This window comes from Alosa pseudoharengus, unplaced genomic scaffold (genome assembly GCF_046254945.1).
Source record: "Alosa pseudoharengus isolate Yale_2024_CS ecotype anadromous, Long Island Sound unplaced genomic scaffold, YU_APseudo_1.1 YU_APseudo_1.1_scf_1, whole genome shotgun sequence".
In the NCBI taxonomy this organism is placed as follows: domain Eukaryota; kingdom Metazoa; phylum Chordata; class Actinopteri; order Clupeiformes; family Clupeidae; genus Alosa; species Alosa pseudoharengus.
This window is the reverse complement of record NW_027468564.1, coordinates 21,767,597-21,785,096: the sequence shown is the minus strand read 5'-3', so window position 1 is coordinate 21,785,096 and position 17,500 is coordinate 21,767,597. Positions and strand designations below refer to the sequence as shown.

At 45.2% G+C, this 17,500-nt stretch overlaps 2 protein-coding genes across 2 annotated transcripts in view; one reads left to right on the top strand and one right to left on the bottom strand.

Annotated features, from left to right (window-relative positions):
- The window catches only part of mief2 (mitochondrial elongation factor 2), a 16,261-nt gene extending 14,477 nt beyond the window's left edge, over positions 1–1,784 (bottom strand). Inside the window, exon 1 of the mRNA XM_076284361.1 lies at positions 1,445–1,784. The gene's annotated coding sequence lies outside the window, so the exon portion shown is untranslated. The remainder of the gene's footprint in view (positions 1–1,444) is intronic.
- Positions 1,785–3,171: 1,387 nt separating this feature from the next.
- alkbh5 (alkB homolog 5, RNA demethylase) lies at positions 3,172–9,718 on the top strand. The gene is made up of 3 exons (XM_076279070.1): positions 3,172–4,866; positions 7,864–7,944; positions 9,631–9,718. The coding sequence occupies exons 1-3, from the start codon at positions 4,166–4,168 to the stop codon at positions 9,716–9,718; spliced, it is 870 nt and encodes a 289-aa protein (XP_076135185.1). The 5' UTR covers positions 3,172–4,165.
- The last annotated feature ends 7,782 nt before the right edge of the window (positions 9,719–17,500 follow it).

Sequence of the window (17,500 nt, the reverse complement as noted above, 5' to 3'; positions counted from 1 at the left end):
CAAAGCCTATATATACTGTATATAATGCCCCTGAAGCATGTTAGATATAACAGACATGTTCGATATATCTAACTATCTGAACACCTGATGTAGAACTCTGGCTTTACCTGAGTAACACACCTGATGTAGAACTCTGGCTTTACCTGAGTAACACACCTGAACACCTGATGTAGAACTCTGGCTTTACCTGAGTAACACACCTGAACACCTGATGTAGAACTCTGGCTTTACCTGAGTAACACACCTGAGCACCTGGTGTAGAACTCTGGCTTTACCTGAGTAACACACCTGATGTAGAACTCTGGCTTTACCTGAGTAACACACCTGAACACCTGATGTAGAACTCTGGCTTTACCTGAGTAACACACCTGATGTGATGTAGAACTCTGGCTTTACATGAGTAACACACCTGATGTGATGTAGAACTCTGGCTTTACCTGAGTAACACACCTGATGTAGAACTCTGGCTTTACCTGAGTAACACACCTGAACACCTGATGTAGAACTCTGGCTTTACCTGAGTAACACACCTGATGTGATGTAGAACTCTGGCTTTACATGAGTAACACACCTGATGTGATGTAGAACTCTGGCTTTACCTGAGTAACACACCTGATGTAGAACTCTGGCTTTACCTGAGTAACACACCTGGTGTGATGTAGAACTCTGGCTTTACCTGAGTAACATACCTGAACACCTGATGTAGAAGTCTGGCTTTTTATAGGTAGCCTACATGGTGAATGTGGATCACCATGTTGTAGCATGTTGCAGGTAGGGTCGTATTGGCACATCTTTGTCAAATTGATAGACATGTTTTGGTGATGATATAGCTGTTTACATGTGTAAAGAACTAATTTGCAAAAAAAGGATTCCCTTCAATAGCGTAGGCCTACCATTTAAATACACTTTCACACTTCAATTTAACCCATATGGAATAATAAAGAGATTTTGGGGATCCGCTCTTGATTTGACATAGTGTTGACATAGGCGGCGACAGTAGTAGGCCTACTGAAGTTTAACTTTAACACACTAAGCGTGTACCGTGTGGACACCGGGCCGCGAGCATCTAAAAATAAAAACACTAGTTTGCTGCGCACACAGCATGACATGTCTCGCGCTGACGTTAGCGGGCTTGCTACAGATGTTGGCCACCAGCAGCCGGCTCGCAACGTAGCGGGCAGTGGCAGTCGATAAACACCACGGAGTCTATCTATCTTTAGCGTCCCCAAATATGCCCAGTCTGTCTGTTTTCAACCCGTGACAGCGGTGCAGACGACCCCCGCAACGCGTCTCCAGCAGCGGGGAGCGAGAAAGGGGGAGGCGGCTCTCATGGGCGGCGCGGACGTGCGGAGTTCACAGCTGCCTCCCGCTAGCGGTTTGTTTTTCACAGAGGGGACACAGTCTTAACTTAGGAGACGAGCAGACTTAGTAAAGAGACACATACCTGTCCTGGGTCAGTTCATGTCCTCGCCAACATGTGTACGTACGAGTCAATCGTTGCTATATTAGCCGAAACTGCCGTTTAGATAGCTTAGCATTTACAGTGCATCCAGTCGATAGCCTGCACTTTCCTGTCGACACACACTAGTCACGGCTTGCTTGACTGACACGCGAATCACCCAACGGGCGCAGGGTCCGATCTGCAGCAGCTGTTTTTCAGTGAGCACGCTCCAATCCCATGCGTCGCCCTGCGGGACCCCCGTGCGCCCGGTAGCATCATGCGGTTGTGTCGTCGGTCAGAAGGACAGACCTTAACGCTACATCGCCGTTCCAGAGCGTGATAAAGAATAGGTTATCTGGGCCGGTTAAAGAGGCTACGCCGGCTGGGGGAGATAGTTTTGTTGAGACGCTTTACATTATTCCGCATTTGCAAGGGATATAAATGTGATGTTTTATATTGGAACTAACTCACAATGTAGATTATAGGGTATCATTGGGCTGAAGTGGTAGGCCAAGTTTGACAGGATAAGGTTGAAACGCATGATTTCCAACTTATAAAATGTAGACTAGACAAATCAATCCCAAATGCGCCTTCTCTAGATTAGTCAAAGTGTCAAATGTCCATAAACTAGTAGTGTTGCTAAACTCTATCAAATACACACATTAAATCACTCAACTTGAGAATACTTTTTCTCTCTTGCTCCCTCACACACACACACACACACACACACACACACACACACACAAAGCATAATAGTCCATGAGCCACAGGCCCAAAAAGGGGCGTGTCACTACCACTTGGGGGGGCAAATTCTCACTATATTTTTCTGAAAGCTACATATCTCTGGAGTATAAAATGGTATGATAGCAAGTTGGATCTTGTGGCTTTGTGGCTGTACAGGACTTCAAAGTTGACCTTTGATTTGAAAAAATGAAATTCCGCCTGTTGGCTTTTTTTTGTTAAACCACTCATAAGAGCCCAGAAAATAATCCAAACCTCATTATTACTGAGGCATATGTGGTGTTTTATGCTGGCATACATATTTTGAATCATTATGTGATTTTGCCCTTCATTTTGGTTGATAACAATTCAAGATTTATGTGCAAAAAAAGCTAATTTGAGTTCCTATCTGATTAAAGGCATTAAAGGCCAATATGTATATAAATGTTTATTTTCTAATGTCATTCCCCACTAATAGACCTCTCCAGAATAAGTCCCGCGTCCGTAACTTCCGTATCCATCCAACTTCCGGGCGTGGATTGTCTATGGGGAATAACATGGCGTTTTGAAATATCATACCGGTAAAACATCTGTAGGTAGCGAAGTTGAAAAAGCTGGTGGGCAGATTGGCCTACACACTTCTGCCATATAGTTTCCACTGGATTTTTTGATTGTCGGTGCCGTTTAAGTAGTATACTATAGACTATACTACTCAAACGGCACCGAAAATCAAAAAATCCAGTGGAAACTAGATGGCAGAAGTGTGTAGGCCAATCTGCCCAGCAGCTTTTTCTACTTTGTCACCTACAGAGTTTGACAGGTACGATCTTTCAAAACGCCATGTTATTTCCCATAGACAATCCACGCCCGGAAGTTGGATGGATACGGAAGTTAGGAGGCGGGATATATTCTGGAGAGGTCTATGTTACCCCAATTCCGTGTGTCCTCACTTTTGGACCTTTGTCCTAACAAGTGTCCTCATTTCCAGTGGCATGGCGTGGTCACCATAGCTACAGGGACCCCCAGCCTAGAGGGGGTGAAACCGGATCGGTAGGTCCAGCTGGTTTAACTGGATATGACCACAGGACTGTGCACATCATTATTCAGCTTCCATGACGAACGTTTGCTTATGTTTGCTAAACAAACGACAGATAAACTTGTGATCTTGTAGGTCAATGATGGATGGACGACTCTTCTCGCTCACGGTCCGGCTGGGCGTCTGTTTTGATGGACTGCGGTCGCGTGCAGCTGATTGGAAACAACTTTCCACGTCCTCCGGCTCGCGCACGCTGAGTGAAGCGCATGCGCAACTAGCAGTTTTGGGGGTTGCACGAGTTCTTTCCTCTACCCGTTTTTTGCCGGAATTTAAACCAAACAGACCGCATTTGGAATATTCAACGCATTTGGGATACACACTTCAAGTAGGAAAATTACTTTGTCATAACGACGAGACGATCGTGTAGCTTCAGATACCAGGACAGCACCGACATAGCCTCTGTTAGCATATATGCATAGGTTAACGTTACTTAACGACACGGCAGCGAGCCAGTGCCTTAACGTTAACAGCCAGCTATCGCTAACTAGCTAACTCTGACTAGCATGACATGTAACCTGCAGACAATTAGCGTGTGCGTTGCGTTTGATCTTTATATCAGAGGGAGGAGAGAGTAACATGTCCTTTGTAAATAAGTGACTGAGTTGTAACAACAAGCTGTGCTGTGCAAGATCTGGTTATTTGCACTAGTACCACCGGTCCCAGCCAACGTGTAGCCCCCTCCTGCCTAGCCACCGCCACAGCTAGCTACCCTGCTAGCGTTAGCTTGGTAACCTTAGCTCTCCGGCTACGCAGCCGAATAACTACCGTTACCGTGGCTCCGGTCACGTCTCGTGCAACGCCTCTCAGTTTGCAGAAACAATGCGGGAATAAGTAAATATGGGAACGTAGTGAAATATCGTTATTTTGTACTATTTCAGTTGTAGTTGTTTCTTTAGCTGACCATTACCATGTCTGCGAGCGGGTTCACGGACCTGCGCGAGAAGCTGAAGGCCATGACGCCACACCGAGACGACCTGAAAACCAAACTCCCCGAGCGGAGCAACGGCGGCGCCAAGAAGCGCAAGTACCGCGAGGAGTCCGAGGAGGACGCTGTCAGCGACCAGGAGCAGCGCGAGGCCGAGGCCCGGCGCGTCAAGAGCGGCATCAAGCAGGCGACCGTCTTCAGCGCGCAGGAGTGTGCGCTCATCGAACAGAAGATAGACGAGGTGGTCGCCAAGGGCGACAAAGGTCTGTACCGCGAGCACACGGTGGACCGCGCGCCCCTGAGGAACAAGTACTTCTTCGGCGAGGGCTACACGTACGGCGCGCAGCTGGAACGCAGAGGCCCCGGCCAGGAACGGCTCTACTCGAAGGGCGAGGTGGACGACATCCCGGACTGGGTGCACGAGCTGGTGATCAGCCGCCTGGTGGAGCGAGGACTGCTGTCGGAGGGGTTCGTCAACAGCGCCGTGATTAACGACTACCAGCCGGGCGGCTGCATCGTGTCGCACGTGGACCCCATCCACATCTTCGAGCGGCCCATCGTCTCCGTGTCTTTCTTCAGCGATAGCGCGCTCTGCTTCGGCTGCCGCTTCCAGTTCAAGCCCATCCGCGTGTCCGAGCCCGTGCTGCACCTGCCTGTACGCCGCGGGAGTGTCACCATCCTCAGGTGTGTGTGTGTGTGTGTGTGTGTGTCAGAACCCGTGTTGCACGTCACCGTCCTCGGGTATATATGTGCATGTGTGTCTCACAATCCTTGGCTCTACACATCTGTGTGTGTGTGTGTGTGTGTGTGCAGGGCTCTACACTAACATTTTTTCCAGGAGCACTTGTACGCCCAAGTTAAAAAAAATGTAGGAGCACAGACAAAAATTTGGGCGCACAGTAGAGCCCGACCGATAAAGGATTTTGAAGGCCGATACCGATACAAATATTTGTTGATTTAAAAATCCGATATCGGCCGATATATATATTTTTTTTTCAGAAACGCGCAACAAAACATTAACAGATTTCCCTAACATTAGTTATTTGTAGTTATTTATGAGTATTGACTAAAATAATATGATAATGCATTTCAAAAACAAACTTGTTTATTTTTAAATAATATTGTCACAGTGGAACAGAGGAACATCAAAATATATTAAAGTTCTGATAAATAAAATGTATAAAAATAGAAACTTAAGATATGAAACTTAGTTTTTTGAACAAAAACACAATAACAACAACAAGCTTCATAAATATAACTTTGAACTAAAGACTTAATAATTACAAAAAATAATGATGACATTATTACTATCATCATCATTTGTATTATCATTAAACAAGATAAAGGTCACTCTTAAATCTTTGAGTGTGCGTGTGTAATAATTAGTCCCTATTGCCTTATAAGCTACCTTATAATTACAATGTCAGCTTGCTTATCCCTTTACCTGCACTTTTAAAATTATTTCCATCAAGCTACATCAAACCATTTTCAATCATCAGTTGCTGCCTGCCTTCTAAAACCTACTATTTAGTGATCTAAATCCATTATGTAACTCTGCTGCGGCTGAACGAGTCTGAAGCGCACACTTGGCGTCATTGGATTTCACACATGTGTAAAAGAAAAGCTAACTGCAATGCACAAGCTACGTTTTGCACAAGCTATGTTTGATACTTTTTCTCTATGCCTAAATGTTCACTCCTCTCACGTCTAATTTACATTTTACAATGCAGGGACTGTAACTACAGATATACTAGTAATAAATCATTATTTTATTTAGGCAGAATAAGTTTGTTCTGGTTTCCAAGCTCATTAATGTTAACGTTAGCGGTCTTCCACTGATATTCATAGCATTAGCTAGCTTTGTGGTTAGCTAGTCTATGATGAGCCCTAATTTAGCAATGGATAACGTCATACTGCAAATTGTAAAACATACGCGTTCAAAATAACAGGCCGGGGAGAGATGATACGTCTCACTGCTATAACTGTCACGCTATTAAAGAAATACATCTTCAGTGACATTGTCAAAAGTTAAAAGGAAACACAGTCAACTACACTGTAACAACGTAACGTAATTACTAGCTAATTCCGCTTCACTCTCGGCTTATTTAACAGCAGCAAAACTGGACATTGTTTTCACGAATTTTGTCATGCTTATTTGAGTTAAGAGAACTGATGGGGATGTTCTTTTAATTGTTATTTCAAGCAATGTATGTCTCGTGACCAAATCACCATGAACACACTTCACTGATGATCTCACTCGCCGGATAACTGGTTCTCTCTGCCCGACTCTGGCTGGATCAGCAGGTTGCAGGATGTGTGGCGCGTTATACACGAGTGTTGCCAGCAGGGACGGTGTAGAGTGCCCTCTGGTGGAAACTATACAACGCCAACAGTCATGACATGGTTGAAGGGTGTTTCGTCCGTTTTTATTTTATTTTTAAAATATTCATTTATCGGCCATTATAAATGCCGATACCGATAGTTTGGAAAATGCCTGTTATCGGCCGATAATATCGGCCCGCCGATAAATCGGTCGGGCTCTAGCGCACAGTCAGTTCTGTACTTAACTTACACATAATGTAACTTTACACTGCAGCTAACAGTTAAACATGCCAGTGCACCAGTTGCGAAGATTAAGAATGACTGACAGCATTTACAGGAAGCAAGATTTTAAAGAACATCAGTGCCTACTTTATTTTCAGTCCGTTCTATTTTTCTACATTTTGTTAATGTAAAATGATATAATGCATTGCCATATTTGCATTTAGCCTGTATATGAAGTAGGCTATCCTGCCAAATGTAGGTCCCTAGGCCAATTTATTTATCTGTGAATCCACCTGTAGCAAATCCAAATATGCCCATGGTGACCTATCTGACTACATACTGCCCAAATACTACTACTAAAACTGTGAATTTTTCTCTTCCACAAAACCCAACATAATCTAATCAATGATATTTATATTTATTTGAAATATCTGCATTGATGGGGGCAGTAGGCAAATGGTAGGCATACTTTCGTTTTGCACTTCAGCTTGTATTCAGTGTAAAACAAACAAACAAGCATGCATAGAAGCCTGGATTTGTCTGTAGTATTCTACCTTTGAAGGAAACGGGAGTATTAGGGGAGGCTACTTTTGTGCCTGTTCGCTACAGCTATATTTTGCATATTGCAGCCAACACGTCAACTGGGCTAAAAGTTACCTTTTCCTTCTCACTGCATTCTCAGAATCTCATCCTGTTCCTCATATATCCAATGAATTCGGTGGATTGACGAAATTAGTTCTTCTTTGCATCTTGGCTGGCTAGTGTAACTTTCCGCTTTTTCTGCGACCCTTGAATTTAATAGAAGCAACTAGCGAGTCACTAACGTTTTCACAAACTGCTAACGTTGATGGGACGTGTAGTTTTTATGCTGCATTGGCGACGTGATTTTATGGTTGGCACCAGTGATGTTTTGCGATGTTGCGGTGTATTTTGCAGACACACATTGACTTGGTGAGAAGTCATTCTGCACTCGCACGCCATTTTTACTCACATGTGCACTGTAGAGAATTGGAACCCATTTGTGTTTACCTGTGTGTGTGTGTTTACTGGTCATTCAAACCAAACTGCATTACCATGAGTTTGTGTTTACCTGTGTGTGTGTGTGTGTGTGTGTGTGTTTGTGTGTTTGTTTTTCAGTGGTTATGCAGCTGATGAAATCACCCACTGCATCAGACCTCAGGACATCAAGGAGAGGAGAGCAGTGATCATCCTCAGAAGGTGTGTGTGTGTGTGAGAGAGAGAAGAAGAGTAGTGATCATCCTCAGAAGGTTGTGTGTGTGTGTGTGTGTGTGTGTGTGTGTGTACAATCAGGTGTGGGTAAAGAAGGTGTGTGTGTGTGTGTGTGTGTGCAATCAGGTGTGGTGGTAAAGGAGATGTGTGTGTGTGTGTACAATCAGGTGTGGTGGTAAAGGAGATGTATGTGTGTGTGTGTGTGTGTGTACACAATCAGGTGTGGTGGTAAAGGAGATGTGTGTGTGTGTGTGTGTACTGTCAGGTGTGGTGGTAAAGGAGATGTGTGTGTGTGTGTGTGTACTGTCAGGTGTGGTGGTAAAGGAGATGTATGTGTGTGTGTGTGTGTCAGAGTTTCCGCTAGAAAAAAATGGTGCCGGTCAAAGTGACCGGCAGAGGTTTCGTTTTCCGGACATTTTGATGATATGCCGGTCAAAGATCCTATTATCCCTTCTTAATTAGTCAAACTGAGGAAAACTGGAGACAGGCTATGTATCTAAAATAATACATAATCTGTATAGAATGCAACATGTTCATTAGCCTAACTTAAACATGCCTAACAAGATCTAGCCAGTATCTTTTCATGGACAGCAAGAGTCCGCTTCGTTCGTTGTTTTAAAAAGGCTACGTTGTTTGTTGCTGCTACCCACGTTATCTCCAGTGGTGACTGTTTAACTTACACAGATGCGCACACACAAGAATGAGCGCTCACACCACTACCCCCTAATGCTATGCCTCTTTATTTGATAACAATCAATTAAGAAATGTTTCCTATTCTGGGAAATGTTTAGTTTCTTTTTCTTTCGGCCGCGGTTCAATGATACTGTTTAATTGTGCTAGAAATTATCTGCGGACCAGTAATCGCCTCGTCGAGGAGGCTAACCCTGCAGATCATAGACAGAGAACGCATAAACCTACTGTATGCTTTGGGTAAAGAACACTTTGCATGTCCAATGTACACGGAGAATGATATTGGAGCGGCCGCACCCCCCGCAACTCCACTTCCAATGTCACTGATTCTGACAGATAGCCTACGCCCGACACTTCTGCTTTCTATCTGGTGGTGGTGGAGTTGACCGGACATCTGAGGCTTCAGACGTTACCAATTTCATCATCCATCGCGTCTGGCCTCTGAAAAAATGTTTAAGGCTAGTCTGCCTGGGCCTGGCCATGTTTGAACCTCCTCTCATTTGTTCGTTGTTTAACATGGACGTTTTAAGCGTGCGCTTCCTATTTGAAATGCAGCGTAGGTTATGTGTGTTGTTTAATAACTTTCAAACGGTAGAGCCTGTTCATTTAAAAACATATCCAGAGGACGTATAGGCTTAGGCCTACATATTAAGGCTTATTCTCAAATTCAGATTGCGTTAGGGGACGGGATTATTAGCCAATTTCAATCAGACAATTTGACCGGAGAGATTAATTTTGTCGGACATTTCATTTTTTTTCCGGCCAATGTCCGGTAATTACCGGACAACGGAAACCCTGGTGTGTGTGTGTACACAATCAGGTGTGGTGGTAAAGGAGATGTGTGTGTGTGTACAGTCAGGTGTGGTGGTAAAGGAGATGTGTGTGTGTGTGTGTGTGTGTGTGTACTGTCAGGTGTGGTGGTAAAGGAGATGTGTGTGTGTGTGTACAGTCAGGTGTGGTGGTAAAGGAGATGTTTTGTTTTAGGACAAGGCCAGATGCTCCGCGATTGGACACAGATGCTCCAAGCCCCGCCCCTATTCCCTCCAATCCGGAGCATCTGGCCTTGTCCTAAAACAAAACACCTGACTGTACACACCACACACACACCTACCACCACACCTGACAGTCACACACACACACACACACACACACCGTCACACACACACACACTAATGGTGTCACGATTTCGAAATCGATCGAAATTACATCTCAATCTCGAACTTCGAACTTAAAATAGAATCGACGATGCAGCCACACCCCCAATGTCACGTCCAGCATGTATGCCAAGACGCACAAACACACACGCACGTGCTGAACTGCAGTGTCAACACCTCTAATTTTAGGCTGCAGCCAGTTAAAATATTAATATTACATTAACCTACCGAAATCAAAGCCCCTCTTGCTACTTTGAAATCACCGGTGTGGAAGTATTCATTCATTCACTCGTGACACCCCTAACACACACACACACACACACACCGTCACACACACACACACTCCCACCCCCACTGCAAAGCAGACCCTGATGCAATTTTCTATGTCTATAGACGTTTACATTTTCAACGCCAAATATAGGCCAATCCACGGACAACTAAAAGGCATTAGGGCGAACGTGAAGAGGGCGCTTGAAGACGCACAAGCCTGCAATATTTCTGATGATTTATTGGCGTGAAGTTTCGTGCACAATGACAAACAGGAGTGCAACATTCTCGAAAAACAATAAGCCGAGTGGACTGCCATTACATCAGTGAAAAACATTACTGCAGGCTTCAATGTGGCTGTGTTTACCAAAGTGCTTCCATCTTGAACTCCTCAAGTTATTAGGGCGTATCACTCGTCTCTCTCATGCACACACACACACACACACACTACACACACACACACACTACACACACATTAGGGCCTATCACTCGTCTCTCATGCACACACACACACACACACACTACACAGACATTAGGGCCTATCACTCGTCTCTCATGCACACACACACACACACACACACACACACACTACACACACATTAGGGCCTATCACTCGTCTCTCATGCACACACACACACACTACACACACACTCATCACTCGTCTCTCATGTTGCACAGGTTGATCGCGTTGTCCTCCATTTTTTGGCAAAACACCAGCAGCATAGCAGCCGATCGAAACAGCTGTTTCCAGTGCGTAAAATTGGTGGTAATTTTCTTTTTAGCTTTCGCACTTTCTGAATTCTTTATTTTTGTTACATCTTTTTTTATTTGTTTAATTTGTTTAAAATGGATAGTGTACATATTTGGTTAAAATCGATTCCCTATTTTAGTTTTCGAAACTTGTGTTGGTTGGTCCAATCGATTTTCAAACGTAAAGTGACAGCCCTAACAGGTACACACACACCAGGGATGGAAATTAGCCACCCGCCCCCCGCCAAATGCAGCTAGTTTTGTGCGCTGGCGGGTTAATTTGGTCAACTTACCAGCCACTGTGATGGGTAAATAAATAGAGCTAGCATAGGCTACCACAAATAGTCAGATCCGGTCTAATTTTCATACTTATTGACGGTGAAAAATAAGAAAGTGTCTGTAGGGATCATGCAACGTTACCAGCCGTAAATCGCGCTGATTTGAGGTTCTACAACAACTACCAGTGAGCCGCCGCCCGCAGCATAGCCTATAGTCACTGGTGCAGTGCCCTCAGCATAGCCTATAGTCACTGGTGCAGTGCCCTCAGCATAGCCTATAGTCACTGGTGCAGTGCCCTCAGCATAGCCTATAGTCACTGGTGCAGTGCCCTCAGCATAGCCTATAGTCACCGGTGCAGTGCCCTCAGCATAGCCTATAGTCACCGGTGCAGTGCCCTCAGCATAGCCTATAGTCACCGGTGCAGTGCCCTCAGCATAGCCTATAGTCACCGGTGCAGTGCCCTCAGCATAGCCTATAGGTACCGGTGCAGTGCCCTCAGCATAGCCTATAGTCACTGGTGCAGTGCCCTCAGCATAGCCTATAGGTACTGGTGCAGTGCCCTCAGCATAGCCTATAGTCACTGGTGCAGTGCCCTCAGCATAGCCTATAGTCACTGGTGCAGTGCTTCACTTTTTGCCACCATTAAGAAACTGTCGCTATGCTTTCATGTGCCACTGCTAGCTTATTTCAGAATGACTGCAAACAAATCTAGTGAGATCTGTGTTGTATCTTCACAGACTAATATTCTCACACGAATAGTTGTCTTTTGAAGTGGCCCGTAGCTATTTAAATCCGGCCCGCGACACCTTCACGGAAAACAAGATGACATGCTACTATTTAGACCTATGAGGCAAACAGGCGGACATCTCCACACCCATTCGTCGTGGTGGAATATCTCACAAACTTTTCATTCAAGAAATTACAAACCGCATATCAGAATAAACAGCAGAACTTACCAAACACAAAGGTGTAAAGCATTCCGTTATGCAATTAGCCGTTCCAGAGTAATCCGGTTTTGAAATTAAACCAAATGTCTACAAGGTCTCTAACTTTGGACTTTTGTAATACACAATAAGGCCAAATACAAAATAAATGTTAATATCGCCTAGATAACTGTAAATATTAAAACCAGAGTTTTTCAATGTAGTTTCACAAAATGCTAAGCATTAAGTTTCTTAAAGCTGAGCTGTGCATTTATTGTTCAGTGCATGATTTCATGCCAAATAGAAAATAAATGCTAAATGTTAAATATAGCCTTGATACCTGTAAATATTTAAATCAGATGATGTACAGTATAGTTAGATTAAATTGGAGAGTTGGATTATAGGATGCTCCAGAACTCACACAAACGGACACTACGTTTATGACAAGACACCATGGCATATGAATGTGGTTCTGTTGACCTTTAGTTTTGTTGCTACTGTGCTTGGAGGACAGCTGGTAGGTTTAGGGCAAAACTCAGCACATTTTAGTCGTATGGCAATAATGCCGATAACCGTGATCATTTTGGGTAGCCTACTATAATCATGATATCACATTGTCATGCCGTTTCTCTAGTGGCTGGTAAAAAAGTTGAGTGGCTGGTAGATTTTGGAATCCACCAGCCACAGTGGGGGGTGGAAAAAATATTTAATTTCCATACCTGACACACACTCACACACACACACACTCACACTCACACTCACACACACACACACACACACACACTCACACATGCTAAGTTTGGTTTGAATGTGGTAAAAACACACACACGCAGGTAAACAAACGTACACACACACGGTAATGCAGTTTGGTGTGAATGACCAGTAAACACACACACACACACACCTACAGGTAAACGCAAACTCACGGTAATGACAGTTTGCTTTGAATTGACAGGATAACGACAGTTTGGTTTGCACAATTCAAAACCTTTGAATCAGATTCCAAAGCAGTCACGTCACTTTTTTCGCTTGTTATCTGTGTGTGTGTGTGTGTGTGTGTGTGTGTGTGTGTGTGTGTGTGTGTGTGTGTGTGTGCGACTTCACTTTATATCAGTGATTTTTAGGGTTCATCTCTTTTCTGCTCAAACTTCAAATGTCACTAATGTTAACCTGTGTGTGTGTGTGTGTGTGTGTGTGTGTGTGTGTGTAGGCCACGCGTTCTGGAGATGGATAAGGAGGAGAACCGCGTGTCTCGTGGCCGATCCCGCAGAGACTACAGTTCCCATGATGCACAGCGAGACAGCTCCACGCGCAGGGTCAAGATGAGACGCCACTGAGAGACTACATTTCCCACGATGCACGGGGGCGGGAGACTCCACGTGCAGGGTCAAGATGAGACACCACTTAGACTACATTTCCCATGATGCACAGAGGGACGGCTCCACGCGCTGAGTCAATATGAGACGCCACTGAGAGACTACATTTCCCACGATGCACGGGGGACGACTCCATGCGCAGGGACGTCACTGAGGGATGGAGCCTGTGACAGCCAGCGCCGTGGCAACCTGCAGCCTCTACAGACGTGTCACACACACACACACACACACAACACACACACACCTGTGCTCTCAGTCCTGAACATTTATTACACACACACACACACACACACCTCTACACCTACACCAACTACATGCATGCCTGTCCACACACACCATCACCATATACAAATACAGACACCCCCATCATACTCGCGCTCTCTCACACACACACACACACACACACACACACACACACTACTAACAGACAGCTCTTAACTGCTGACAGTTTTGGGACAAACTGACTTCTGGAGAGCACACAATGTTGGAGGAGAGAGACTGTGTGTGTGTTTCATCCCAAATGTATGCTATTTCAGACGAGTGTGTGTGTGTGTGTGTGTCTGTGTGTGTGTGTGTGTTTCATCCCAAATGTATGCTATTTCAGGCGAGTGTGTGTGTGTCTGTGTGTGTGTGTGTGTGTGTGTGTCTGTGTGTGTGTGTGTTTCATCCCAAATGTATGCCATTTCAGACGAGTGTGTGTGTGTGTGTGTCTGTGTGTGTGTGTGTTTCATCCCAAATGTATGCTATTTCAGATGAGTGAGTGTGTGTGTTTGTGTGTTTCATCCCAAATGTATGCCATTTCAGAGTGTGTGTGTGTGTTATTGTTTATAATAATAATAATATGTATTCTTGCATCAAAGATGTACAGAGTAAGAAATGAAGTTATGAAGTCATAAACGAATGTTCTCAAAGTCACGCTTCTTAATTGTGTGTGTGTGTGTGAGAAGTCATGCTTCTTAATGTGTGTGTGTGAGGGAGAGAGAGAGAGAGAGAACAAGTCACACTTCTTAATGTGTGTGTGTGTGTGTGAGAAGTCATGCTTCTTAGGGGCCGTGCACACGACGCCGGTTTTTGTGAAACCGGTGAGGTTCTGTTATCGGTAACGCCTTGCATGTACACGACGCCGGCAGTTTAGGAGACTGAAACCGATAGCTTTTGAAACCGGCTTCCGAAGTGGGAACTTTTGAGACCGCCGGCTAGACTGTGCCGTGTAGATGCCTGTAGGTGTGAAGCCGGCAACTTTATGACGACATACATGCTGCCCCACCTCTCAACTCAGCCACGGCACTCGACCTGACACGCTGCTTGTAGCCCCACCTCTCAACTCAGCCACAGCACTCACCCTGACACGCTGCTTGTAGCCCCACCTCTCAACTCAGCCACGGCACTCAACCTGACACGCTGCTTGTAGCCCCACCTCTCAACTCAGCCACAGCACTCACCCTGACACGCTGCTTGTAGCCCCACCTCTCAACTCAGCCACGGCACTCAACCTGACACGCTGCTTGTAGCCCCACCTCTCAACTCAGCCACGGCACTCAACCTGACACGCTGCTTGTAGCCCCACCTCTCAACTCAGCCACGGCACTCAACCTGACACGCTGCTTGTCAAAACAAACCAAACCATTTATTTATCATATTAAAATGTTTTTATTTCCCCTGTCATGATTTATGTGCACAATGTAGCCTATCAGCCTTTAGTGGCTAAGTTAGAAGCACACGTTAGCTTAACTTAGTTAAACATTAGCTTATTGCATGTTAGTGTTTTCTCCAGTAGTGCTCAGACCTAATGCAATGCGTAGGCTAAACATTTGAAATTTCACATAGCAGTCACATACCTTGAAAATGAACTTTATTAGTTTAACAGTTGAATTGAAAACTGAATTGTCTGTAGTCTCCTTATTTCATGCGACTGCTTAACCAGAGCACTTATTAGACATTCTCTGGCTTAACAAACTGTTTCAACAATGTTTTCTTCTACGCGATTCACGCGAAATTATCATGAAGCATCTGCACAGCGGCGCCATCGACTGGTCTGGCATATGCACTACAGCACATTTAGCCGGTTACACCTCTGTGTGTACACGGGAGGTTTTTTCTTGCCGGAGTCGTTAAAGGTGTGAAAGCGGTAAGAGAAAATCCACCCGGCGGTGTCGTGTAAACGGCCTCTTAATGTCTGTGTGTGAGAGAGAGAGAGAGAGAGAACAAGTCACACTTCTTAATGTGTGTGTGTGTGAGAGAGAGAGAGAGAACAAGTCACACTTCTTAATGTGTGTGTGTGTGAGAGAGAGAGAGAGAACAAGTCACACTTCTTAATGTGTGTGTGGGAGAGAGAGAGAGAGAGAGAACAAGTCACACTTCTTAATGTGTGTGTGTGGGAGAGAGAGAGAGAGAACAAGTCACACTTCTTAATGTGTGTGTGTGTGAGAGAGAGAGAGAGAACAAGTCACACTTCTTAATGTGTGTGTGAGAGAGAGAGAGAGAGAGAGAACAAGTCACACTTCTTAATGTGTGTGTGTGTGAGAGAGAGAGAGAGAACAAGTCACACTTCTTAATGTGTGTGTGAGAGAGAGAGAGAGAGAGAGAACAAGTCACACTTCTTAATGTGTGTGAGAGAGAGAGAGAGAGAGAGAGAGAGAGAACAAGTCACACTTCTTAATGTGTGTGTGAGAGAGAGAGAGAGAGAGAGAACAAGTCACACTTCTTAATGTGTGTGTGAGAGAGAGAGAGAGAGAGAGAGAGAACAAGTCACACTTCTTAATGTGTGTGTGAGAGAGAGAGAGAGAACAAGTCACACTTCTTAATGTGTGTGTGAGAGAGAGAGAGAGAGAGAGAGAGAGAGAGAACAAGTCACACTTCTTAATGTGTGTGTGAGAGAGAGAGAGAGAACAAGTCACACTTCTTAATGTGTGTGTGAGAGAGAGAGAGAGAGAGAGAACAAGTCACACTTCTTAATGTGTGTGTGAGAGAGAGATGTGGGGGGTGAATGGGGCGGGTCTCCCAGGGCCTCGCGTCTGATTGGGCGGTCTCCCAGGGCCTCGCGTCTGATTGGGCGGTCTCCCAGGGCCTCCCGTCTGATTGGGCGGATCTCCCAGGGCCTCGCGTCTGATTGGGCGGTCTCCCAGGGCCTCCCGTCTGATTGGGCGGTCTCCCAGGGCCTCGCGTCTGATTGGGCGGTGGCCGAAGATGACACGACGCGTTTATTCTTCATTATCACCCGGAGAGAAGAGATACTCTTTTCTGATTGGCTGGCGTGGTGCCTTTTAATTCTGAATAATGGGACGCCTATGAAGTAGATCTGGTAAAAAACTAAGCCTAATCACCGTTCCAAATCAATGCTTATGAGTGATGAATAACGACCTATGAAGTAGATCTGGTAAAAAACTAAGCCTAATCACCGTTCCATATCAATGCTTATGAGTGATGAATAACGACCTATGAAGTAGATCTGGTCAAAAACTAAGCCTAATCACCGTTCCATATCAATGCTTATGAGTGATGAATAAGGACCTATGAAGTAGATCTGGTCAAAAACTAAGCCTAATCACCGTTCCATATCAATGCTTATGAGTGATGAATAAGGACCTATGAAGTAGATCTGGTAAAAAACTAAGCCTAATCACCGTTCCATATCAATGCTTATGAGTGATGAATAACGAATGAGAGCATCCTCACCAACTATGTCACAGGTTGGTATGGCAACTGCTCTGCCCACGACCGGAAAGTACTGCAGAGGGTGGTGAAAACTGCCCAACGCATCACCGGTTCCTCACTCCCCTCCATCGAGGCCATCCAGGGCAAGCAATGCTTGCATAAGGCGCGCATCATCAAAGACTGTTCTCACCCCAACCACAGACTGTTCACCCCACTCCCCTCTGGGACTCAGGATGCGTTACAGATCTCTCTGCACCCGAACCAGCAGGTTCAGAGGAAGCTTCTTTCCTTCGGCTGCTGTCACCCTACCGGACTCTAGCTCTGCACCCCGGTGACATCCAACAAACTAAGCCCCCATCCCACGTCCCGCCTGATGCCTCCTTGCCTGTGCCTGTTGAGGTGTCCACAACCATGGCAGCCTTGACAGGGACCACAAGGAGGCGGACATCCC

Coding starts and splice junctions, on each gene's coding strand:
- alkbh5 (XM_076279070.1), top strand. CDS start 4,166: ATGTCTGCGAGCGGGTTCACGGACCTGCGCGAGAAGCTGAAGGCCATG. Junction 4,867..7,863: donor GGGAGTGTCACCATCCTCAG/GTGTGTGTGTGT, acceptor TTTGTTTTTCAG/TGGTTATGCAGCTGATGAAA. Junction 7,945..9,630: donor GCAGTGATCATCCTCAGAAG/GTGTGTGTGTGT, acceptor GTTTTGTTTTAG/GACAAGGCCAGATGCTCCGC.